At 43.6% G+C, this 20,813-nt stretch overlaps 1 protein-coding gene across 1 annotated transcript in view; it reads left to right on the plus strand.

The window, feature by feature from the left end:
• SYNGR3 (synaptogyrin 3) overlaps positions 1-20,813 on the plus strand; it is a 126,742-nt gene that overhangs the window by 63,768 nt on the left and 42,161 nt on the right. The window contains exon 2 of the mRNA XM_086940508.1: positions 8,212-8,446. Coding sequence (XP_086796634.1) covers positions 8,212-8,446 — 235 coding nt within the window. The remainder of the gene's footprint in view (positions 1-8,211; positions 8,447-20,813) is intronic.

Raw genomic sequence — 20,813 nt, forward strand, 5'->3', positions numbered from 1 at the left:
ACAGCGGTGAAAGAGGGTCTCTCATTCTCATTTTCAGTCTCAAATCAGTGTAGGTGGGTTCAACGCAAGACCTGTGGATCTAAAAAGAAAGAAGGATGCTTAAGGATTCTGGGAGTTGTTCTTGGAGTAGTGAGGGTGGCATTTATACTGGAACAATGGAGGTTTACTATCAGGTTGTCTGCTGCTTTTTTCTCTACCATGATATACAAAGGCGTGCAGGGTTTAGAACCTATTTGTGATGGAGGAAATTTTCAAAAAGTTCAAGGATGGCTATGATTTATCTAACGCCCATTCGTTCTATAATTTGCAGATGCACAAATAAATATTAATAGATGAGATAACGTATTTTATATATATTCAAACACATTATTAACATAAGCAATTGCTGGATCTAGGACTAGACTGCTCAGCTATTATTTAAAAATATGGTTTGGAAGACCCTTGGCAAATATTGACTGGTCACCTTGTTGTTGTTTATTGCTGGATGGATCACTGAGACTTTACAGACATTCACCCCCAGTCACAGATCTGGGTTGAATCCATCATCGTTCTTTAGCTCACTTCCCCCACCCCAGTTCAGACCCAGATTCAACCCAGATCTGTGACTGGGGGTGAGTGTCTGAAAACCTTCAGCGCTCCCTCCATCATCTCCTTGTGTTTGTATTTGGGTGTTAATCTGGTACTAAGGATATAAAGCCTTTGCCCAGACAGTGCTGACGTGTGTAAAAATGACAAAATAAAGAAGTAATACTATCAAAGAGTGTGTCACATGATGCCACATAATTAGCAGTTTCTAACCACGTAATTTGGTCAACACTGCCGCATAATTTGATCTTATCCTGTATTTCATATTCAAACACATGATTAACATAAGCAATTGCTGGATCTAGAACTAGACTGCTCAGATATTATTTAAAAATATGGATTGGAATACACTTGGCAAATATTCGTTGGTCATCTTTTTGTTTGTTGCGGTATTAGGGTTTTAAGCTGGGACTAAGGATATGAAACCTTTACCCAACAGTGTTAACATGTTTAAAGAATGACGTAAAACTAATAAAGAAGTAATACTACCATAGAGTGTGCCACATGATGCCGCATAGTTTGAAGTTTCCTACCACATAATTAGGTCAACCCTGCCACATAATTTGACCCTCTCCTGTCTTATAGTTCCATCCCTGACCATAGTTATTGGAAATGTACATAGTGTTCTGTTATAACATATTTATAACCCACTAAAGATATAGTTAGATACATGGATGAAGAAGTGAGTGAATGCAAACATGCTCAAGAAAACTAGTCGCCGATAGGTGTAGTGAACATGTGGTTTAAGAAGAGTTTGTGAATTGAGATCTAGGTCTTCAGAAGTAGGTGACCGCTCTCTAATTGTAACATTTTTATAATCCATTAAAGATTTAGTTGGATACATGGTTGAATGAATGAATGAAAACACACTCATGAAAATGAGAATGTTTGGTGCTGTGAATCTGTTTATAAAATATTTGTGAATAAACAAACTGGAACTCACTGGAACTTATTTTAATAACTGCAGGAGGTTTAAAACAGACGGCATTTAAGAAGTCCATGTTTTGGTCCAGTAGTAAAGCTTTGTGTAGGGGAATGATCCACATTCCAGTTTCACGGCACCTGAACATCAAATCTTCTCTTGCTATCAATAAATCAATCAATGGGATTTTGAAGCGCAAGCTACCACCTGGAATGGGTCTCAAGGCGCTGAGGGAAGATGGGTGTGTGGGGGAGGGGTCTGCAGATCCCGGAGGGTTACTGAGTTCCATTGAAGAGCCAGGTCTTGAGGTCCTTTAGGAACTTAGGGAGCGATGGAGTCTGCCGAAGGTGGAGAATGAGGGAATTCCATGCCCTAGTGCCTCTAAAGGAGAGAATAGCTGGCAGACCTGGCAGCTGTTCTGAAGAGGAGCATATCGGTTTGTGTTTTTCTACACGCATGTAGGTGCAATTGGATCTGTGGTTGATGTTGAGAAAAGACTAGTATGCTCATTGGTACTGTGAGGCAGATGATCATGGGAAGATTATTTGACAATGAACTTACAATTGATTTTATCACAAATGATCAACACCCACTGTACAGTCCTCTGCAAAAATGATTGTACATTTCATATAATTAAGGTTACACAATTCACAGACTCCATTCCGGTTTGTTTAAAAAAAAATTGTTATCCTTTTTTTAATGTATTTCTTTTTCGCATATTTTTCTTCAATGTAGCCTATGTAGCAAACACGTTTCGTCTCTTCTCAGAGACTTTTTTAGGGTTTTTCAATGTCCTTACTCAGTGCTTATCACGTGTGGGTAAAAACCTTTCATATTTAGTGCAAGCTTGTTTTGTTCAATTTGTCTTTTATTTATGTCTGGCCTATTCCTATGGTTCTATCGGAGAAGCTGTCATCAATAAATCGTGTTCCTGCCCATGTTGGCATCAGAATCCAAGTCACTAGTTTTTACATCCAACGTGGAATAGCAAACATCAATTTCTTACAATTGATCTTCTGGTTTGAAAGGCTAGTTAGTCTCCTTAGTCTTGACGAGTCACTAGCCGGAGTAAAGAAAGCTGATAACTGGGGGGCTTGCGACAAAAAGCCAAAATCTAGTTAAACCGCTTACATACTATAGAACCGGTCTGACCCACTATGTCTTACTAATACACACATGTCTGCTTACTAGCATCCTGCCAAAGGCCAGGCAAAAGGTGTGGTATCTTACGGCTGAAATCGAAGTGCCAAATGTAAGGCTCCTGGGGTGGTGGCCCCATTAGTCTACCTAAACCTTTCCCCATAAGCCAAAAGCCAGGAAATTAAATAAACAAAAGTGTGTGTTTGATGCACAGGATCTGTAATCAATAATTCATTCATTGATACTTTTGGACTGTAGCCCCTACTGCTCCTGTCCATACTTCATAGCCCATCTTTAAAATGTATAAGCAAGACATTATATTAGTAATGTGACTTTTGAAGAAAGAGAATGTTTCACATTCCAGGTCTCCCTACTGGCTCCCCGAACAAGGCTAAATTAACTTTAGACTTCCTTGCTGGATGTTCAGATGTAAAAATAAGATAGATAGACAGACAGACAGACAGTTAGATAGATATTCACAGAGAGAACTATTCCCTTTAATATCAGTAATAACTCTGTGTGAAGACCTAAATCTTGAAATTGTTAGAATGCTTTTCGGGAAGCATTCTAAAAGGTTTTGTTTTTTTAAATGTGAAATATTGATTGATAATGTTGTCTTAATATTTGTTGCCAGTATCTATTGGCTATTAAAATACTCAGTGTTATTATATCACTGAATGTCAGGCTATACATTTATTCTCCGTGAGTCAGATGCAATACCTACAGATGAGGGCCTCTAAGGAGACAGGTAGATTTTAACAACATTTTACAAAAAGGAGGAATTTGCTATATTTGATATGCACATCAACACTTGTCTCTTTGTAACTCTAGAACATATAATTGTCAATGTATATTTGTTTTTTGAGTGCAACCTTGATGTAAAGTGCTTTTCCTCCTCCTCAGATTTTAACAACATGTGTAACTCGAAACATAGGCGCTAAAACAATATTAGGACATTCCACCGATTTAAGGCAGAAGTTTCTAAACTAAAAAGGGAAAAATAATTTTGAATGATGTTGCCGGAGGCCTATACAATTTGTTTGTACTATGTCATAGTCTTCAGCAGGGTTGTACGATGGTACAACACAGGTAAATACATTGCATGCCTTTGACACGCATTTTTTATCATGCATGTTTTTACCGTGAATATGCATTTATAACGCTTGCCAATACGACGCATTGCTTTTAGAGTTAAAAACAATGTATTTGTGTGGGTAGACCCCCCACACTCCCCAACTTACCTTAAATGCGTGGTATATGCATGGATTGTAAATGCATATTCGCAGTAAAAATATGCATGCTAAAAAATGCGTGTTAAAGGCACAACGAGGTAAAAACCTTGTTGTAAAGGCTGTTTCCCCTTCCGCAGAGTGCACAGTATTCCAGTGTTATAATATTGACACCTGCACTGTTCACCGTCTTAGCTTGAAGAGAGTAGCATGTGTAAAAAGAGAATTATTGCAGCAGTTATTCTGACCGACAACCACTGGCTTACAGGTTTGACTGTTTACATGTTGTCAGTGTTTGCAAGTAAATCATTAGCTCTGTGACAGCGAATTCGACTGATCCATATTTAAATGCATTGATATTAAATTAGCCTCCTTCCACACCCATTTACTATAATTGATGACTCTCTTGCGTCAGCTCCATTATGAGATTCTTAGATAATGTATAATACACAGTTATATAACTCAGTTGCCACGGAACCTCCTAAAAATGTTTATATGGGCATTATGTCAAAAACCTGCCTTTGTCAGCTGACTTTTGAACATTTGTTCTGGTTGTTAAGATTTTTTTTTAAATATTTGTCAAGCTATGATTATTATTGCGTTTTATTTATATAGTGTTTTGTGAAAGCAGGAACCCGAAAAGGACAGGGCGAGCAAAGTAGAAACAGATCCAAGTTTATTAGCAGTCAACAGATGGTCCATCCACTCCTGTCTCCAGTCTGCCATCAAGTGTAGTGGTGTGGCTCACTGGTTAGAGGCGGCAGACCCGTAAGCAGAGAACGGCCCGGGACCAGGGTTCAATTCCCAGGGTTCAATTCCCGACGCGGCAGGGTCGTGTACCAGGGTCAAAAACGGACTCGATAATTCTTGCCTCGGTGCCTACTCTAACCAGGGAACACACTCGGCAACTCTGGGCATTAAGCTTGCCTCATCTCTACAACGGCCCCCCACAGACGCTGGGGATGTCTGGTTTCACCCTGGAGATACCCAGAAAGGGACCATCTCACAGGGAAAACCAGGACGGGTTCCCCAGCGGTCTTCAGTGCCAGGATACTCCATGGAGTCACAGTGTGCTTTACAAGTACACCCACATTTACATCAACTCCTAACCAGTTGAATGATAACATTCTAAACTACCAGGCAGACAGGAGACTGGAATGCTCTTTTATATAATAACTTTGAGTCACAGTAAGAATTAAAGGAGAGACATCACATAAATAAATACACCACAATACCCAAATATCACACTTTTCATCCAGATTAACAAAATGTGTTGAATGGCATTACAGCAGTACATTTCTAACTGTGTACACGGAGTAATAATAGAAACCGCTTATTTATGAATTAGGTACAGCAGAGGAAAAGAAAGTTTTATTTATTTGGGTTTTGTAAATAATCAAAGAAGGCGCATGGTGAATATGTCTATGGACACCCTGGTGTGGGTGGCAGGAGGAGAATTATAGAAATGTAAGTATAGGGGAAAGAGGATTGAGATTGTTAGGAATGGTGGGAGCAGGAGGGAGCTACTGAAAATGTTTAATTTTGACCATATATTGCATGAGCGATATAGAACTGCAATCCAGCCCCATCCATGCAACATGACAGTTTGTTATGTTGGGGAGTGTTTTAAGAACAATTATAACATTGGAATGTTGAGTGTTCCATTGAAAACAATTGAGTGCTCCAGCCTTCTAATGGCATCAACATTCCCATGTTTAACAAAGGCCTCATGGAGCCCAATGGGATTTCAACCCCCTCGGGCTCTGTGAGGCCTTTCTTTTACAAATTAGAACAGTCTGCCTTCTAGCGGCAGAATGCTCTAATATCCTTAGAGCCCTCCGTAGCGGGCTGTACCGGCCATTAAAGGCCCACTCCCTTGGTAAAGGCACTCGTCCGAGCCAAACACTGGAGTGGGCCTTTAATGGCCGGTAGAGCCCGCTACAGCGGGCTCTATGGTTATATTATCCAAAAATTTTTGTGGATTGATATGAAGTCCTAAAGAAGTAGGAGCACTCTTTTTCTGCATAAGCAAGTCATGTTTGTGAGGGTAAGACAAGAGTATGTTGCTCTTTCAGCTCTGCTCTCCAGTTTGTCGATCCAGCATCCTTCCAACCCTGGAATCGGCCACTTGTCCTTCAGACTCGATAAAACCTTCCTTGTGGTGTCCTGTCTGGCCACACCAGGGCGTATTGTAAGCAGGCCCGATGATGAAGCATATCACATACCTTTTTATGTGAGTGAGGGCAGTTTTTTCAAATAGAGCGATTTTCCTTATTGGGGCCCTCTCTGTTTGTATATTTTGTATGTGTTATCCACTCTATACACCCCCTATGTGCGTTTATAATCGCTCCATATAGCCAGGTTGATCTAGAATCTTCACAGGTTGTTTATAAAATTAATCTTGGTTTTTTTTAAGTGGAATTACAATGCAAGCTTTGTATCAAGTTTGCCATCACTCATTGTTAGAAGAAAAGGAAAGATAGTTGTTTAGAAATCCAATTTCACCAAAGGTCAGTGGTGAATGAGATCAATTCGCAGTCAGTTCTCTTTGGGTCTTTGCGCTGTAGCTGTATAGGGTGGTCTGTCCCCTTCTTCTGTTGCATTCGTCTTTGGATCTCAGGGACTCTTTCGAAGAGCTGTTCCATGCAGTTGTCCAGCTGAAGCACTCAGTGCTTTCAAGTAAGCATTTGTTTTGTGGCTGTTTTCACTAATACTCCTTCAGTGGAAACCAGAGTGCTTACATGATTAAGGGGCAGATGTAGGTGGCCATTTACCGGCCGGTAACGGGCGATTTCGTCCGTTACCGACCGGTAAATGGGTTTTTGGGATGTAGGGGTCCAATTTTACCGAATCTGTAAATTTACCGAATCTGTAAATTTACCGATTCGGTAAAATACCGAATCAGTATTTTTACCGATTCGGTAACTTCTAGATGTAGGTGGGACTCTTCTGAGTCCCAAAGGCCTTTCAGATTCGGTATTTTACCACCCAATCCAATTGGGTGGTAAAATACCGAATTCAGGTGTGCATGCACATGTGTGCATGCACACCTATGCCATGTGACAGACAGAGTTGCCCTTAGGGCATTTCTGTGTGCCACATGGCACACATGCCTGTATTTGGGGTGCTAGAGGGTGTCAAAGTGACACCCCCTGCACCCTTGCTGGAATCGGTATTTTCCGAATCGGTAAATACCGATTCGGTAATGCCCATTGATTCCTATGGGCTTCAATGCCCATAGGAATTAATGGGCATTACCGAATCGGTATTTAAAGAATCGGTAAATACCGAATCTTAACGATTTGGTATTTACCGATTCTGTAATACCTACATCCCCCCCTCTATTTTACCACTTCTTAAATACCGAATCGGTAAAATTCGGTATTTAAGAAGTGGTAAAATAAAATTACCTACATCTAGGCCTATATGTTTATTTAGATTTTAACAAGCTATCCTGCCTGATTCATTAATACCTGTCTATTGTTAGGTTCCAAGTAATTCACCCTATCCCGTAGGAGAATCACTAAATCCCCCAACCTACCTAGAAGTGGTCTTCACCTCCTTTCTAAGCTGCAGAATGTTTGCATCCCATCTCCTTTTGAAGAGGCGGTGCTTAATGTGAGCCGATGGTTGCATGTGGGGCTTACTGGCACTCATGTTTGCGGATCAGCACTTATTTTCCCTCAATAAACATGGAGCCATAGCACCAGAGATCACAAGGTGGGAAGAAGGAGGAAGAAAAAGGCTGAAAAACAGTGACAAAGGGAGAAAGCAGGGATGAGAGAGTCTTCAAGGGTAAGATGTAGGGGAAGGGAGTGCCTTGTGGTAAAGAGGCATGAGGTGGAATCAAGACTAGGCAGCCTTGATATTCGTAACCCGACAATCAACAGCATCGTCTCCTGGCTTCTGAGCAAAACATTGGTCTCCGGCACTTATTACTTTACAAACTAAGCACTGAAAGGGGGTATGTTTCTTACCCTGGAAGCATAGATGGTGAAGGTAGGTATTTAGTTTTTTTCTTTTGAGTATATATTTTTTGAGTATCCAGTCTCGGTGTATCCTAGCTTCTGATGTGGCTTTATCCATGTGAGGAAGTTTATTTCTTTGCCAGTTACCCTGGGACACCGGCTTGGTGGCCTTTATATGATGCATATAAAGTTTTAGTTTAGAGGGACAAATGGTGCATCCTTGAAGAGTGCCATCTGAAGAAACACAATCAGGCCACAGTGCAAAGCATAGCAATGGTCCAAGAGGACGAGCTTGGATAAATATAACTGCAGAAAAAAAGAAACAAGAACTCAGTGCAATGGGTCTCTCTTTTTTTCCTTTTTGCAGATTTTTGCCATTGTGGTGTTCGGCTCCATAGTGAACGAAGGCTACGTAAATCATGGAAACCCTGAGCTGCACTGCGTCTTCAACAAGAACGAGAGCGCCTGCAACTATGGAATCACCATCGGCCTCATCGCCTTCCTCGCCTGCGTCTTCTTCCTCGTTGTGGATATTTACTTCCCACAAATCAGCAGCGTGAAGGACCGGAAGCGCGTGGTACTCCTGGACATGGCCTTCTCAGGTAAGTCATGCAGTGCGCACTGGGCGGGTTAAGATATTGAGATATTCATTTACATACGATCATAACTGCTGGAGTGAGGTACATCACTTGTGATTTATCCGAGGACTCCAGCTGGCAAAAATAGCAGAAATTCCCTGGTGTAACTCTGGGAGTGAATGAGAAATTACCGGGGGACTCAGACCCAGAGCATACTATATATATCCCAGGCCTACTAAAGTGCGCGTAAACTGGCAACCATCAGGCACAAATTATAAAATTAGAAAGACGTACAGAATTACAGTTGGCAAATCGATATACAACCCGTCTAGCAGGGTATAACAAGAATCGTCACTGTGAAATTCTACTCCCAGGGGTTGGGTTAGTCAGAGTGAATGACCAATACAAAAACCCTTTCCTACAGCGGTACTTGTGAGGTTACAGGTACCCAAATATCTTTCTGTGGCCCGCAACATAATGTGATAACAACACGCTTTTAGAGGCCTATTGGCTTTACCGTATGCTTTTCACAATAAAAAAGTAGACAGTCTTACTGCCTTTATAATAACTTTTCATAATAACTGTCCAGACCGGTGAAATCTGGCAGAAGATAACATTTCCATGCACGATCAATCCTATAGCTGTTATCTTTGGCTTGTCACCATAACCACCTCAGGCCTACAGTACTGAGCGTAAGCTTTCCCACAGGGCAACCGTCATAAAGTTGCAAAATTATATGCAATTACAGCCAGCAAAGCAAAACACTCTCTACAGGGTTTAACAAGTATTGTCGCATTATAAATCTTCCATACCCATGGTTGGTTAGGGAGTGTAAACCACACCAAAACCCTTGCCTACTAAAATAATCTATGAGATTCCATGTAACACAAACATGTCTGTAGGCTTTAATTAACAGTAATAACAATCCACCCTCATATGCCTGTTCATTTTAATATATGCTTACATATATTTTTCATAATCAATATGCCCGTCAATAAACGATCAGGCCTACAGCTTTGTCATTGGCTTGTCCACATACTCAAGCTTCCACAAGGCAACCATCATGTATAAAGTCGTAAAACAAATGTACACAAATTAACAGTTGAGAAAGCAAAATACTATCTCTCCTAAGAGAGCCTAACAAGAATTTAAATTATTGCATTTATTCTGTCCCCACAGCTTGTTCGGGTGGATCATCAAAACCAAAATCCTTCGTTGCTATGGCAATCTTTGAAATTCTAAGTAACAAAATATCTGCCTACAGGATTTAGCACCGTGTAAAATAAATCCATCGTTTAACCAGATTGTCTTCAAAACATGCTTTTCACAATACTTAGGCGAGGTCTAATGTTCTTTTCAATAAGTTTAATAATAAACATATCAGACCTATAAAAACTGTCATGGTTTTTCCTATAGTACGAATAAAGCCTTTACCATGGTCTTTACACTTTATCCATCCCTGCCCTATTCAAATGCACATAAACTGGCAACTATCATGCATACCTTTATAAAATTACAAATATGTGGAAAAATACAGCTTGTAAAACAATATACAATCCTTCTCATAAGTGGCTAGGCCTACTAGCTGCAAAAATGTTTTTCACTATTAATAAGCTAGACCCGCTGCATTTGTAATAAGGTTTTATAATAAGCCAGATCAGACATATGGATTCAAGCATAATGTTTCCCAGTGCACCAATCAGGCCTGTTGCTTGTCACTATAACCAACTGCGGCCTACAGTTTTGTAACAAAATACTTGTGTATAGCCTGTATGTCTTTAAACATTTTTTCACAATTAATAAGCTAGGCCAGCTGTGTTTGTCATTACCCTTCATAATAATCAGATTAGACCTATGCTGTTAAACATAATGTTTCCCAGTGCGCCAATCAGGCCTATAGTTTTTCACCATAACCAACTGAGGTCTACAGTTTTGATCAAAAGCTTTCGCACAAGCCAGCCATCAGACACACGGTCATAAAATTTGAAAGGTTTGCAAAATGACACTTGGCTAAGCAAAATTCTATCTCCTAAGAGGGCCTAACAAAGTTTCTCACAGAGCGAACCTTCTATAACCACGGTTTATCGTATGGGGTAGCCAACAAGAAAACCATTGTCTACTACTGTAATCTATGAGATTCAATTTATCAGAATATCTATCTGTAGGTTTTAATATAGCGTGATAACAATCCACACTTAAATGCCTGTTGACTTTAATATGTGGTTTTCGCAATAAATATGTCATGCCTAGTCTCTTTATCATGATACAAAGAGAAAAGGGGTCCCAGAACGTTAGGATCATTTAGAAAGGATATACAGAAAACCTTTTTGTCTCTTTTGGGAACACAATGTTGTTTAATCACATAGTGTTCAAAAACATATTAATGTACATTTGCATTATACATTACTTTTCAAAAGTTAAAGTGCCCAATGGTAAGGTGGGGGTAGGGTAGTTAAGTGGTTGGAGATGGTGATGAGTAAGGAATGTGACAAACAGTCAAGCATACTTATTATTATGCAAAGCAAATTTAAAGCTGGCTTTCCATGTCCTTGGGGCTTGTTGTGGTTTTCCTTCTGTTGCAGAGGTTTCTGTTTCGGGATTGGAAGTAGAGGGCTACGGTTGTTCTGGTTTCTCCAGCATGGCCTGCTCTATCTGGTTTCTTTTCATGAAGGTGGTGGTGGTGGGACAGGAGTGATAGCTGCATTTGATTGCAGCCCCCCTGCGGTTTCCACATCTACAGGTTCAGTCAGTAACTCCAGCTGTGGGCTTGGAGATTGTATGGGGGTTTGATGTACGGGGTCTCTCAACTTCTGTGTCTTCTCCTGTGCTGGCATCGGGAAGATGGTTGCCTAGATCTTCCTAAGCTCTGCATGGGAATTCATTTGAGACCTGGTGTGATCGGGCAAGTTTGGTTTCTCATTCCATTTCTCTTCCTCCGATGTTGGAGTTTCTCCTGGATGTATTCTTTTAGGTCTTAGACCTTCCACTCTTCTGGGTCGGTGAGCAGATGTGTTGGCATTTCTATCCCTTTGGGGTGATCTGGTGGATTACCTGGGTCTTGTGTCCAGGTGTTTTATGGGTTTTTCTTATTTCTGTCCAGTCTGGCAGGTTTTGTGTCCTTCCTGGGTTCTGCTGTTGGTGTTGCAGGCTCTTCAGTATCCTACCTTTGAGCCCTTGTCTTCTGTGGGGTTATGTCCTTTGTTCTTGATGTCTTTTCTAGGGGCTGTACCTTTCTGCCCACCACCTTGGGGAACTGGGCTCCCTATCTGGTTGTCTCCTTTCTTTCTGGTGTTTGTGGCATGCATTGTGCTTTGGTTGGGTCCAGGCTTTGTGCTCGAATTGAAGTCTATGGGCCATATGTATGAACATCCTCACTTGCGATTTTCAAATAGCGATTTTTTAGAAATCTCTATTTGAAAATTGCAAAACGGGATGTATTTAAATATTCGCAGTTATTTTGCGAATTCTTAATATTCCTTAATTGCGATTAGCAAATTGCAAATTCGCAATTAAGGAATACCTTACTATTCATTTCTATTGGCCAGGAGGCCCATAGAAATGATTGGGAAGTCATTCTCAATTTGCTATTCGCAATTTGAGAATTGCAAATTGAGAATAATTTCAAGGGTGCAAGGGTGTTATAAGCACACCCTGATGCACCCCTGAAATTAACATGTGTGCGCATACGGCGCACATACATGCCCTAAGGGCATGTATGTGCGCCACATGGCACCTTTGCAAATGCCAAAAAGTGCATTTGGGAAAGAAATCGCAAATTACCACCAACTTGAAGTTGGTGGTAATTTGCGATTTCTTAATGAGAAATCGCACAACTTGGGTGCTTTATACATAGCATTTAAGGAACCGCAATTTGTGATTCCTTAAATTTGCGATGCGAATATCCTTATACATACCATTTTCCGAATTTTGAGTCACAAATGCTGTTTTTTTGCGACTCGTGGTGTTTGCGAATCAAAATCCGGTTGATACATATGCCCCTATGTTTCTTCAGCAGACAGTGTTTCTCCCAGTGTTCTTTCCTTGAAATGCAGAGGGCAGTGTTGATCTCCCTGAGCAGATGCTGGAGTTTCGGATCTCCTCCGCTTTGTTTGTGTGTTTTGGTCCCGCTTTTACTGGGGGTCTGCCTTTAACTCGGGGGTGGGTCAGTGGGTCTGGTTAAGATTCTGTTTGCATATAAGCAGTTTGGTCTGTTTTCTCCTCTGGGGATACAGGGGTGGTCTGCTTGGGGCATGCTGCCTCCATGGCTGGGGTGCAGGGTGCTTCTTTGCTGGATGTCTGTCGAATTGCCTCTTCGGCAGTTCCTTCTCCTTTGGATCTCATTGTGGGGTGGTCCAGGGTCCGGTGCGTCCAGATTTTTTGGGTTCCTTGGTGTTGCCTTCTGTGCTGTGAACTGTATTTTGCCAGTAGCTTAAACTTGTGTTTACATTTTCTGTGCAGTTGTCTTGGCCCTCTTATTGGCTTGGGTACATCTCACCAAGTGAGTCATCACAATGAGGAGGACGAAGGGGTAATGCTGCAATTACTTACCGGTAATAGCATTACTCCGACTCCTTCTCTCTCCGTGATGACTCAACTCCTCCCTCCCGCCCTTTTCTGCCAGTCCAATTGTTTAGTTCTTCATTAGTTAAAACTGTGATTATACAAAACACAGATCTCTCCAGCAAGTGCTTTTACCAACCAAGCTATCTTACCAATATTATTAACCCCCTGTACTTTGCTGGACACGCAAACATCTGTGGTCCCTCATCCGCATAAGATATTTTAAAATGCAGCCTCTTTGTGACCAATTAAGATTTCATGTCACATTTGCCTTGTTGCCAGTTTCTTTGCCACAGAGTTAAATACATTTTTTTTTTTTAAAGAATTGGCTGTCAGACTCCGCTTGTCTTGGCTCGGCCCCTCGTTACTCCACCCCCTTTCCTGTTGCTACACTTTGACCAGCTCTGTCTTAACATGGGCGTGCTGGCCAGTTGCCCCGGGGCCCCACGAACACAGGGGCTCCATGCAGACCAGAATCTAACACTCATTTTTTTAGGTCTCGCCTGTCGATGCGCATGCGCATCGAGCAAGGCGAGAGTATTGTGAGTTATCCACTCTTTATCCACACTGCAAGGAATCGTGGCGATTCCTTGCCGTGCCCGTGACTTTTAAGGTCAATGCGCATGCGCATTAAGCTTATGCGCATGCGCATTGACCTTAAAAGTCACGGGCGCGTGCATGTCCGTCTTTGTTTACCCGCTCCGCCCCCTCCCGCCGTGTCGCCTTGCCTACTCTCTTCCACAGCCTCCCCCAGCTCCGCCCCCTCACTACTTGATTGCACGGCCGCTAGGCCGTGCCTCCCCTACTCTCCTCCCCCCTCCTCCTCTCCTCCCCTGCCTGCCTGCCACTAGCCTTGTTTCCAATTATTTCTACACGCAGGCTCCATATCCAGTAGCGCTGCCTGTAAATATCGCGAGCGTTCCTCAGTCCGCCACTGCGGCTGTCCAGGTAAATAAATACAAAATGGTTGCTTGGGCGGGATCGTTAATGGGGCTGCATAGTACAGCCTGCATCTCTCCAATCCATGCATCTCTCCCCTTACCCAGTCTTCGGTTTCCAAACACGCCTCTACTGGTGCTTGCTTTTACTATTGTGCCGAAGATTATTGTGTCGCCGATTTCACGAAGCGCCTTCTGATTTGTTTTTAAGGGACAGCATTCTAGTGTTGCCTGCTGTACCAGCACGCACGCACCATAGAGTCTGGCACTGCGTAGACTTGAATGCCCTGATCACGTGACCCGGAAATACCGAGCAATCTGGTTTGGCGCGCTCTGGCTTACCTATTTAAAAATAATCGGCCAAGACAAGCCCGTGTACACATCGAGGGAAGCGGGCAGACACTTTTGGTACCAGCGGCATGTAAGTAACCCTCCAGATTGTCCAGCTTGCTAATCTCCATTTTACTTTGAGGACATAGTGCGAAGCCGCATCACTCAGTTAAATTACCCGCTATTCGTTAACACCCTATCTTGGATGTATTTGAGTATATGATCTAGCTGCACTTATTGTTTGCGCCACGTCCCCACCACATTCCACTGCTTTACAAATATTGTGTTAATCTCCTATTGATTTGGTTCAAAATCAATTGGCGCTCCAATCTTATTAGTGATCTGGTCAATATTCCTCGGTGTTGTGCCTCGTTTTATTAACCAGCGTGCGTTAGAGGGGTGTTTCAGTCTGCCGTGACAGCTGGTGTTGTGTGTTTTCGTTATCAGGGTCAATAGTACTTACTATCGACAATGGTTGTAATTTAAACAGTCTATAAGCAGTCCTCTGAAGTCATTAGATGTAGCTCACTCACCCTCACCCACACTCACCCTCACTCACCCTCAACCCCTCACTCACACTCACCCTCACTCACCCTCACTCACCCTCAACCCCTCACCCTCACTCACCCTCACCCACACTCACCCTCACCCTCACCCACACTCACCCTCACCCTCACCCTCACTCACCCTCAACCCCTCACTCACCCTCAACCCCTCACCTACCCTCACCCTCACTCACCCTCAACCCCTCACCCTCACCCTCACTCACCCTCAACACCTCACCCTCACTCACCCTCAACACCTCACCCTCACTCACCCTCAACCCCTCACCCTCACTCACCCTCAACCCCTCACCCTCAACCCCTCACTCACCCTCACTCTCACTCATCCTCACTCACCCTCAACCCCTCACCCTCACTCACCCTCAACCCCTCACCCTCACTCACCCTCACCTTCACTCACCCTCACTCACCCTCACCCTCACCTTCACTCACCCTCGACCCCTCACCCTCACTCACCCTCAACGCCTCACCCTCAACCCCTCACCCTCACCCACCTTCACTCACCCTCACTCACACTCACCCTCACTCACCCTCACCCACCCTCAACCCCTCATCCTCACTCACCCTCAACCCCTCACCCACCCTCAACCCCTCACCCCCAACCCCTCACCCTCAACCCCTCACCCTCACTCACCCTCACTCACCCTCAACCCCTCACCCACCCTCAACCCCTCACCCTCAATCCCTCACCCTCACTCACCCACACTTACCCACACTCACCCACACTCACCCTCACTCACCCTCACCCTCACTCACCTTCACCCTCACTCACCTTCACCCTCACTCACCTTCACCCTCACCCTCACTCACCCTCAACCCCTCACCCTCACTCACCCCCCACTCACCCTCAACCCCTCAGCCTCAACCCCTCACCCTCCCTCACCCTCATTCACCCTCAACCCCTCACCCTCACTCACCCTCAACCCCTCACCCTCACTCACCCTCAACCCCTCACCCTCAATCCCTCACCCACACTCACCCACACTCACCCACACTCACCCCCACTCACCCTCAACCTCATGCTAAAGATTTACAAAAAAAACCATTAACAATTCTAAAAGCACTAACTCTAATGCTGCGAGACCTATTGCATTTCTAATGCTTGTTGTTAAACATGTTTATTCCTGTGAGTGGTTGTGTGGGCAGGGCCAGTGCTCTGCTTTGCCTGGGGGCCTATGATGCTGTTAAGAAGGCCCTGGCCTTGACACCGCGTTTTTGGGTTCCCCCAGTATTTCCAGTTCCATCTCGGCCTGTGACTCATTTCACACCTGGCACCGCCGCTGGGAGCTTGCTTGCCTCCCATTAGAGTGCTGATGGAAACACCTCTGGGCAGCAGACGCGCCTCTGCGTGGGCCGCGTGACGCGGGGCGGCGCACAGACCCTCAGATGCACGGGTTTTTTCTACAAATGGAGAAACGCGGTTCGGGGCTCTGAAAGCACATCCACCGAGGCTGCATGTACACACGGCTGAGCTCTGTTTGCACAGACGGGCCGTGTGGGTTGATGCTTCGCCAACAGCAGCATCCGCGTGCTGACAGGCTGAGTGGGCCGCGGGGGGAGAGGTTTTAATAAGCCTGCCCGCCTGCCTGGCGCGTGTTAGTAAGAACATTTGTATTTCAGTGGGGGGGTGCCCTGCTCCTGTGGGCATGATCAGTTGCTGTGAAAACTTGCAAACGTATTTTTATTCACACCTTCAGTTTGACGTGTTTTGGAGCGCCAGGCATAATGCTGTATATTATGTTACGTTACGTTAAGTTATTAAGAGCATAATCCAAACACTTGTGGCGGGGGGGGGGGGGGGGGGGGCGTTGGGCTGCCCAACTCTTCAGGAGCCCCCAGATCCTTCAAGGGGGCTCAAGGCCAATTAATATCTGTGTGATGGGAGACCCTGGGGCCCCTCTTCATTTTATATTGGGGGGGGGAGGCTTTCCTTTTACATTATACCACTGTATGTTGTGTTATGCTATGTTACATGATGTTATCTTACATGATATGATGTTATGTCATTTTACACAATGTTATGTTACGTTATTAGGGATTACGCAAGCCCCTGCGGTACTAGGGAGTGGGGGGGGGGGGGGGGGTCCTACCCTCCAGGAACCCCCAAATCCTCCAAGGGGCTCAGTTAAGTCTCAAGGACAATGACAATCTGTCTTATGTCAGACTCTGGGGCCCCTCCACTTTTTTTACGGGGGGGGGGGGGGACCTATCATTTTACATTACACCACTGTATGTTATGTTATGCTACATGATATTACGTTATGTTAACCAGCATTGTTTTGCCTAAATAAACGTGTACTAGTGTGTTAAGTACTACTGGCAATTTACCTAGGGTTTGGTCCCGGTGGCGTAGGAAGGGGGTGCGGTGGCTGCGGGCCGCCCCGGGTGTCATCACTGAGTGGGGTGACAAAATGGGAAAAATATGGGGCCGATTCACAGAACTAACTTAAGACAAAATCCTAAACTTACTACTTTTGGTATTCACAGAAGTTAGGATTTTGTCTTAAGTTTGTCTTAAGACAGACTTAAGACAGACTTAAGTTAGGATTGTGTCTTAAGACAAACTTAAGACAAAATCCTAACTTCTGTGAATACCAAAAGTAGTAAGTTTAGGATTTTGTCTTAAGTTAGTTCTGTGAATCGGGCCCTATGTGTTTAAACACATATTTTTGCCATTTGGTCAAGCCGGGGGTGACAAGAAAATTTCCGCACCGGGTACCACCTGACCTTGCTACGCCTCTGTTTGGTCCTTTATAACTACGCACTTTAATTGATTTAGTGTGGTGCTTATTTTGTAAAAATATAAGTGCTAGCGCCCAAGTATTCCACTGCTGCCATCCACAGCTCCTGTTGCTGAATGACAGTGTCAGCATTATCTACTATGACACTTAAGCAAATGTTACAGTTTTTCTACCGCGGGTCACCCGGGCTGTAGGGAAGGCCTGGAGGCGCGAGCTTTATCAGTTTTAATACATTGCAAAATATTTGGCTGTGTTCAAAAATAGGCTGAGAGAGCCACCAAGTGATGTACTTTCATAGACGAGTGCTGGTATTTTAAATTAAGTGCCGGTATCACACACCACACACCAGCAGAAATTAAGCTCTGATTTAGTAGGCCATGCAGGGAACCAGATCAGAACCTGTGGGCTGTCTTGTAGTTTCTACTTGCGATGGTGACTGTCAATTCAAAGTTTCAATTAAAAGCCATACACATTTGTTAATAAATTATTAAAATATCACAAAGTATATACAATGTAAACTTTTATTAAAAACAGTTTTCAGCAATGTCCCTAAGTTCAATGGAAGCTAATGGGAGCAAACAATATTTGTTCTAAAAAAAGAGTTCATGACAATATTAGACATAGTTATTACAACTTCAATTTAAGCTTTTAAAAATAGTCCTATTCTGCTTCCATGCTGGGACAATGTAGGCTGTGACAGAGAGGAACATGTTTGGTGCATCAGTTCGGTACCACAGTGTAAGGAAAAATACTTTTTGCAGGTTTCCCTTCACTTTTTGCCCCCATTTGGACCACTAGGTACTGTTTTTTCGACTCGAAGTGCACAGAGGCCTGCTAACCAGACATCAGTGCCAACGTTGAATTTGCTATCCCTAATTGGCAAGAACTGACTTACTTATAAGCAGCGGCAGTTCCTCCATATAAGCAGGAGCGCTACCATTTTATTTCTTCCAGCATTCTGCCAAATGGAGGGGCAGGGCGGCACCAGTGCCTCATTGCTTTTGATTGACAGCAATGACGAGTGGCCACTTCAGATCGAAGTGTGCATATCGGTTTGGGCGGCCACCTTGCTATGACCAAAACAGCATGCGTAATTCAAACTCTCCAACCCAGCTGTCTTAGGCAGCTGTGTTGAGAGTAGTCACGCAGTCCCCTCCAGCCAATCCAGCCGCTTCACTCATGCTGCTTAATAGCATGAGAGCAGCGTCTGGATTGGATAAGGACATCTCGGAGCTGTAAGACATTGTGCTCAGAGGGGTCTGGAGTGGGAACTGGGGACTGGACGTGCTGCAGGCTGAGGTAAGTATAATTCCTTTTTTTAATTTTTAACAGTTTTTTTTTGTATGTGACCTTGTGCTGCTCCTTACCCCTTATCTGTTAAATGCTTTACACAAGTATCTTTTTTCAAGCCTTGCTGCTCGGAGCCATAAATACTTAGGGCCCGATTCACAGAATGAATTTAAGACTCAATCCTAAACTTACTACTGTTTTGGTATTCACAGATTGCATTTACTACTTTTGGTATTCACAGAATGAACTTACTACTTTTGGCATTCACAGAATGCACTTACTACTTTTGGTATTCACAGAATGAACTTACTCATTTCGGTATTCACAGAAGTTAGGACTCCTAACTTTAGGACTCCTAAATGCCTTCTGTGAATACCGAAAGTCTTAAAATTAGGATTTTTCTCAATTTAGTAGTAGTAAAGTTAGGACTCCTAACTTTAGGACTCCTAAATGCCGTCTGTGAATACCGAAAGTCCTAAAATTACGTTTTTTCTCAATTTAGTAGTAGTAAAGTTAGGACTACTAACTTTACTACTACTAAATTGAGAAAAATCCTAATTTTAAGACTTTCGGTATTCACAGAAGGCAATCCATGTTCATAACTTCTTGCAGAGGTTTTAGTTTATCCTCAGCTTGGGTATTTAAGTGAATCTTTGCCCATAATAAGACGAGTCACAGTTCTATCACCCCTTCTATGGGGTTGAGCCGAAGTCTAACTCTTAAGGATTTCAGTGGGGAACGCTGTACCAGGAGTTGGATTTTCCTCAAGAAATGGACTTTAATCTTCTGTAGCTGGAATTCCTTTTAAGGCCCCAGTTTTCTGCTCCATAACAAGTGCTTTCATCCTATAAACTTCTAGAATGGCCTTTGTTGCGTCACTTGATACATTTTACTTACGGCATTGAAGTGCTCCCACACTTTGCTTCATCATGCACATTGTCTACTCTTTCTGATGGCCCAATCGTGATTCCTATGTATGCGTTCTCTGTGAGTGCTATACTTTTTCTGTTGGTACACCATTCACAGAGATCATTTCTTTCAATGTAGAGATCTGGTATATGATCATAAATGTAGGTTATCAGAAGGCACTTACTCATTTCGGTATTCACAGAAGTTAGGAGTCCTAACTTTAGGACTCCTAAATGCCTTCTGTGAATACCGAAAGTCTTAAAATTAGGATTTTTCTCAGTTTAGGAGTAGTAAAGTGAGAAAAATCATAACTTTAAGACTTTCGGTATTCACAGAAGGCATTTAGGAGTCCTAAAGTTAAGACTCCTAACTTCTGCGAATAAATGTAAATGTGTGTAAATGTGTGTGTCTTGTAAAGCGCACTGCTACCCGGAGGCGTCCTGGTGCTATAGACCTCTGGGGAACCCGTCCTGGCTTTCCCTGTGAGATGTTCCCTCCTGGGTATCTCCAAGGTGAAACCAGGCATCCCCGGCGTTTTTGGGGGGCCGTTGTGGAGATGAGGCAAGCTAATGCCCAGAGTTGCCGAGTGTGATCCCTGGTTAGAGTAGACACCGAGGCGAGAGTTATCGAGTCCGCTGATCCTGGTACACGACCCTGACGCGTCGGGAATTGAACCCTGGTCCCGGGCCGTTCTCTGCTTCCGGGTCTGCCGCCTCTAACCAGTGAGCCACACCACTCCACACAAATACCGAAATGAGTAAGTGCCTTCTGTGAATACCAAAATGGTAGTAAGTTTAGGATTTTGTCTTAAGCTAGTCCTGTGAATCGGGCCCTAGGAGTGGTGCTCTATAATGCTCTCACCAGTGTTTTGCCCAGAGAAGGACTCCTCAAAGCAGGATCCCAGGGGTAGATGGAGAGTTTGATAGATTGGCACTTGACCTCACCTGAGCCTCTTCTTATGCCCTGCAGTCACCTTGTATCCCAGCACTCGGACTGGAATGGCTTGACAAAAGAGATCCCAGAAGGTACCAGTAAGAGGGTCACTATGGAGGGCCACTTA

This window comes from Lissotriton vulgaris, chromosome 10 (genome assembly GCF_964263255.1).
Source record: "Lissotriton vulgaris chromosome 10, aLisVul1.2, whole genome shotgun sequence".
Lineage (NCBI taxonomy): Eukaryota > Metazoa > Chordata > Amphibia > Caudata > Salamandridae > Lissotriton > Lissotriton vulgaris.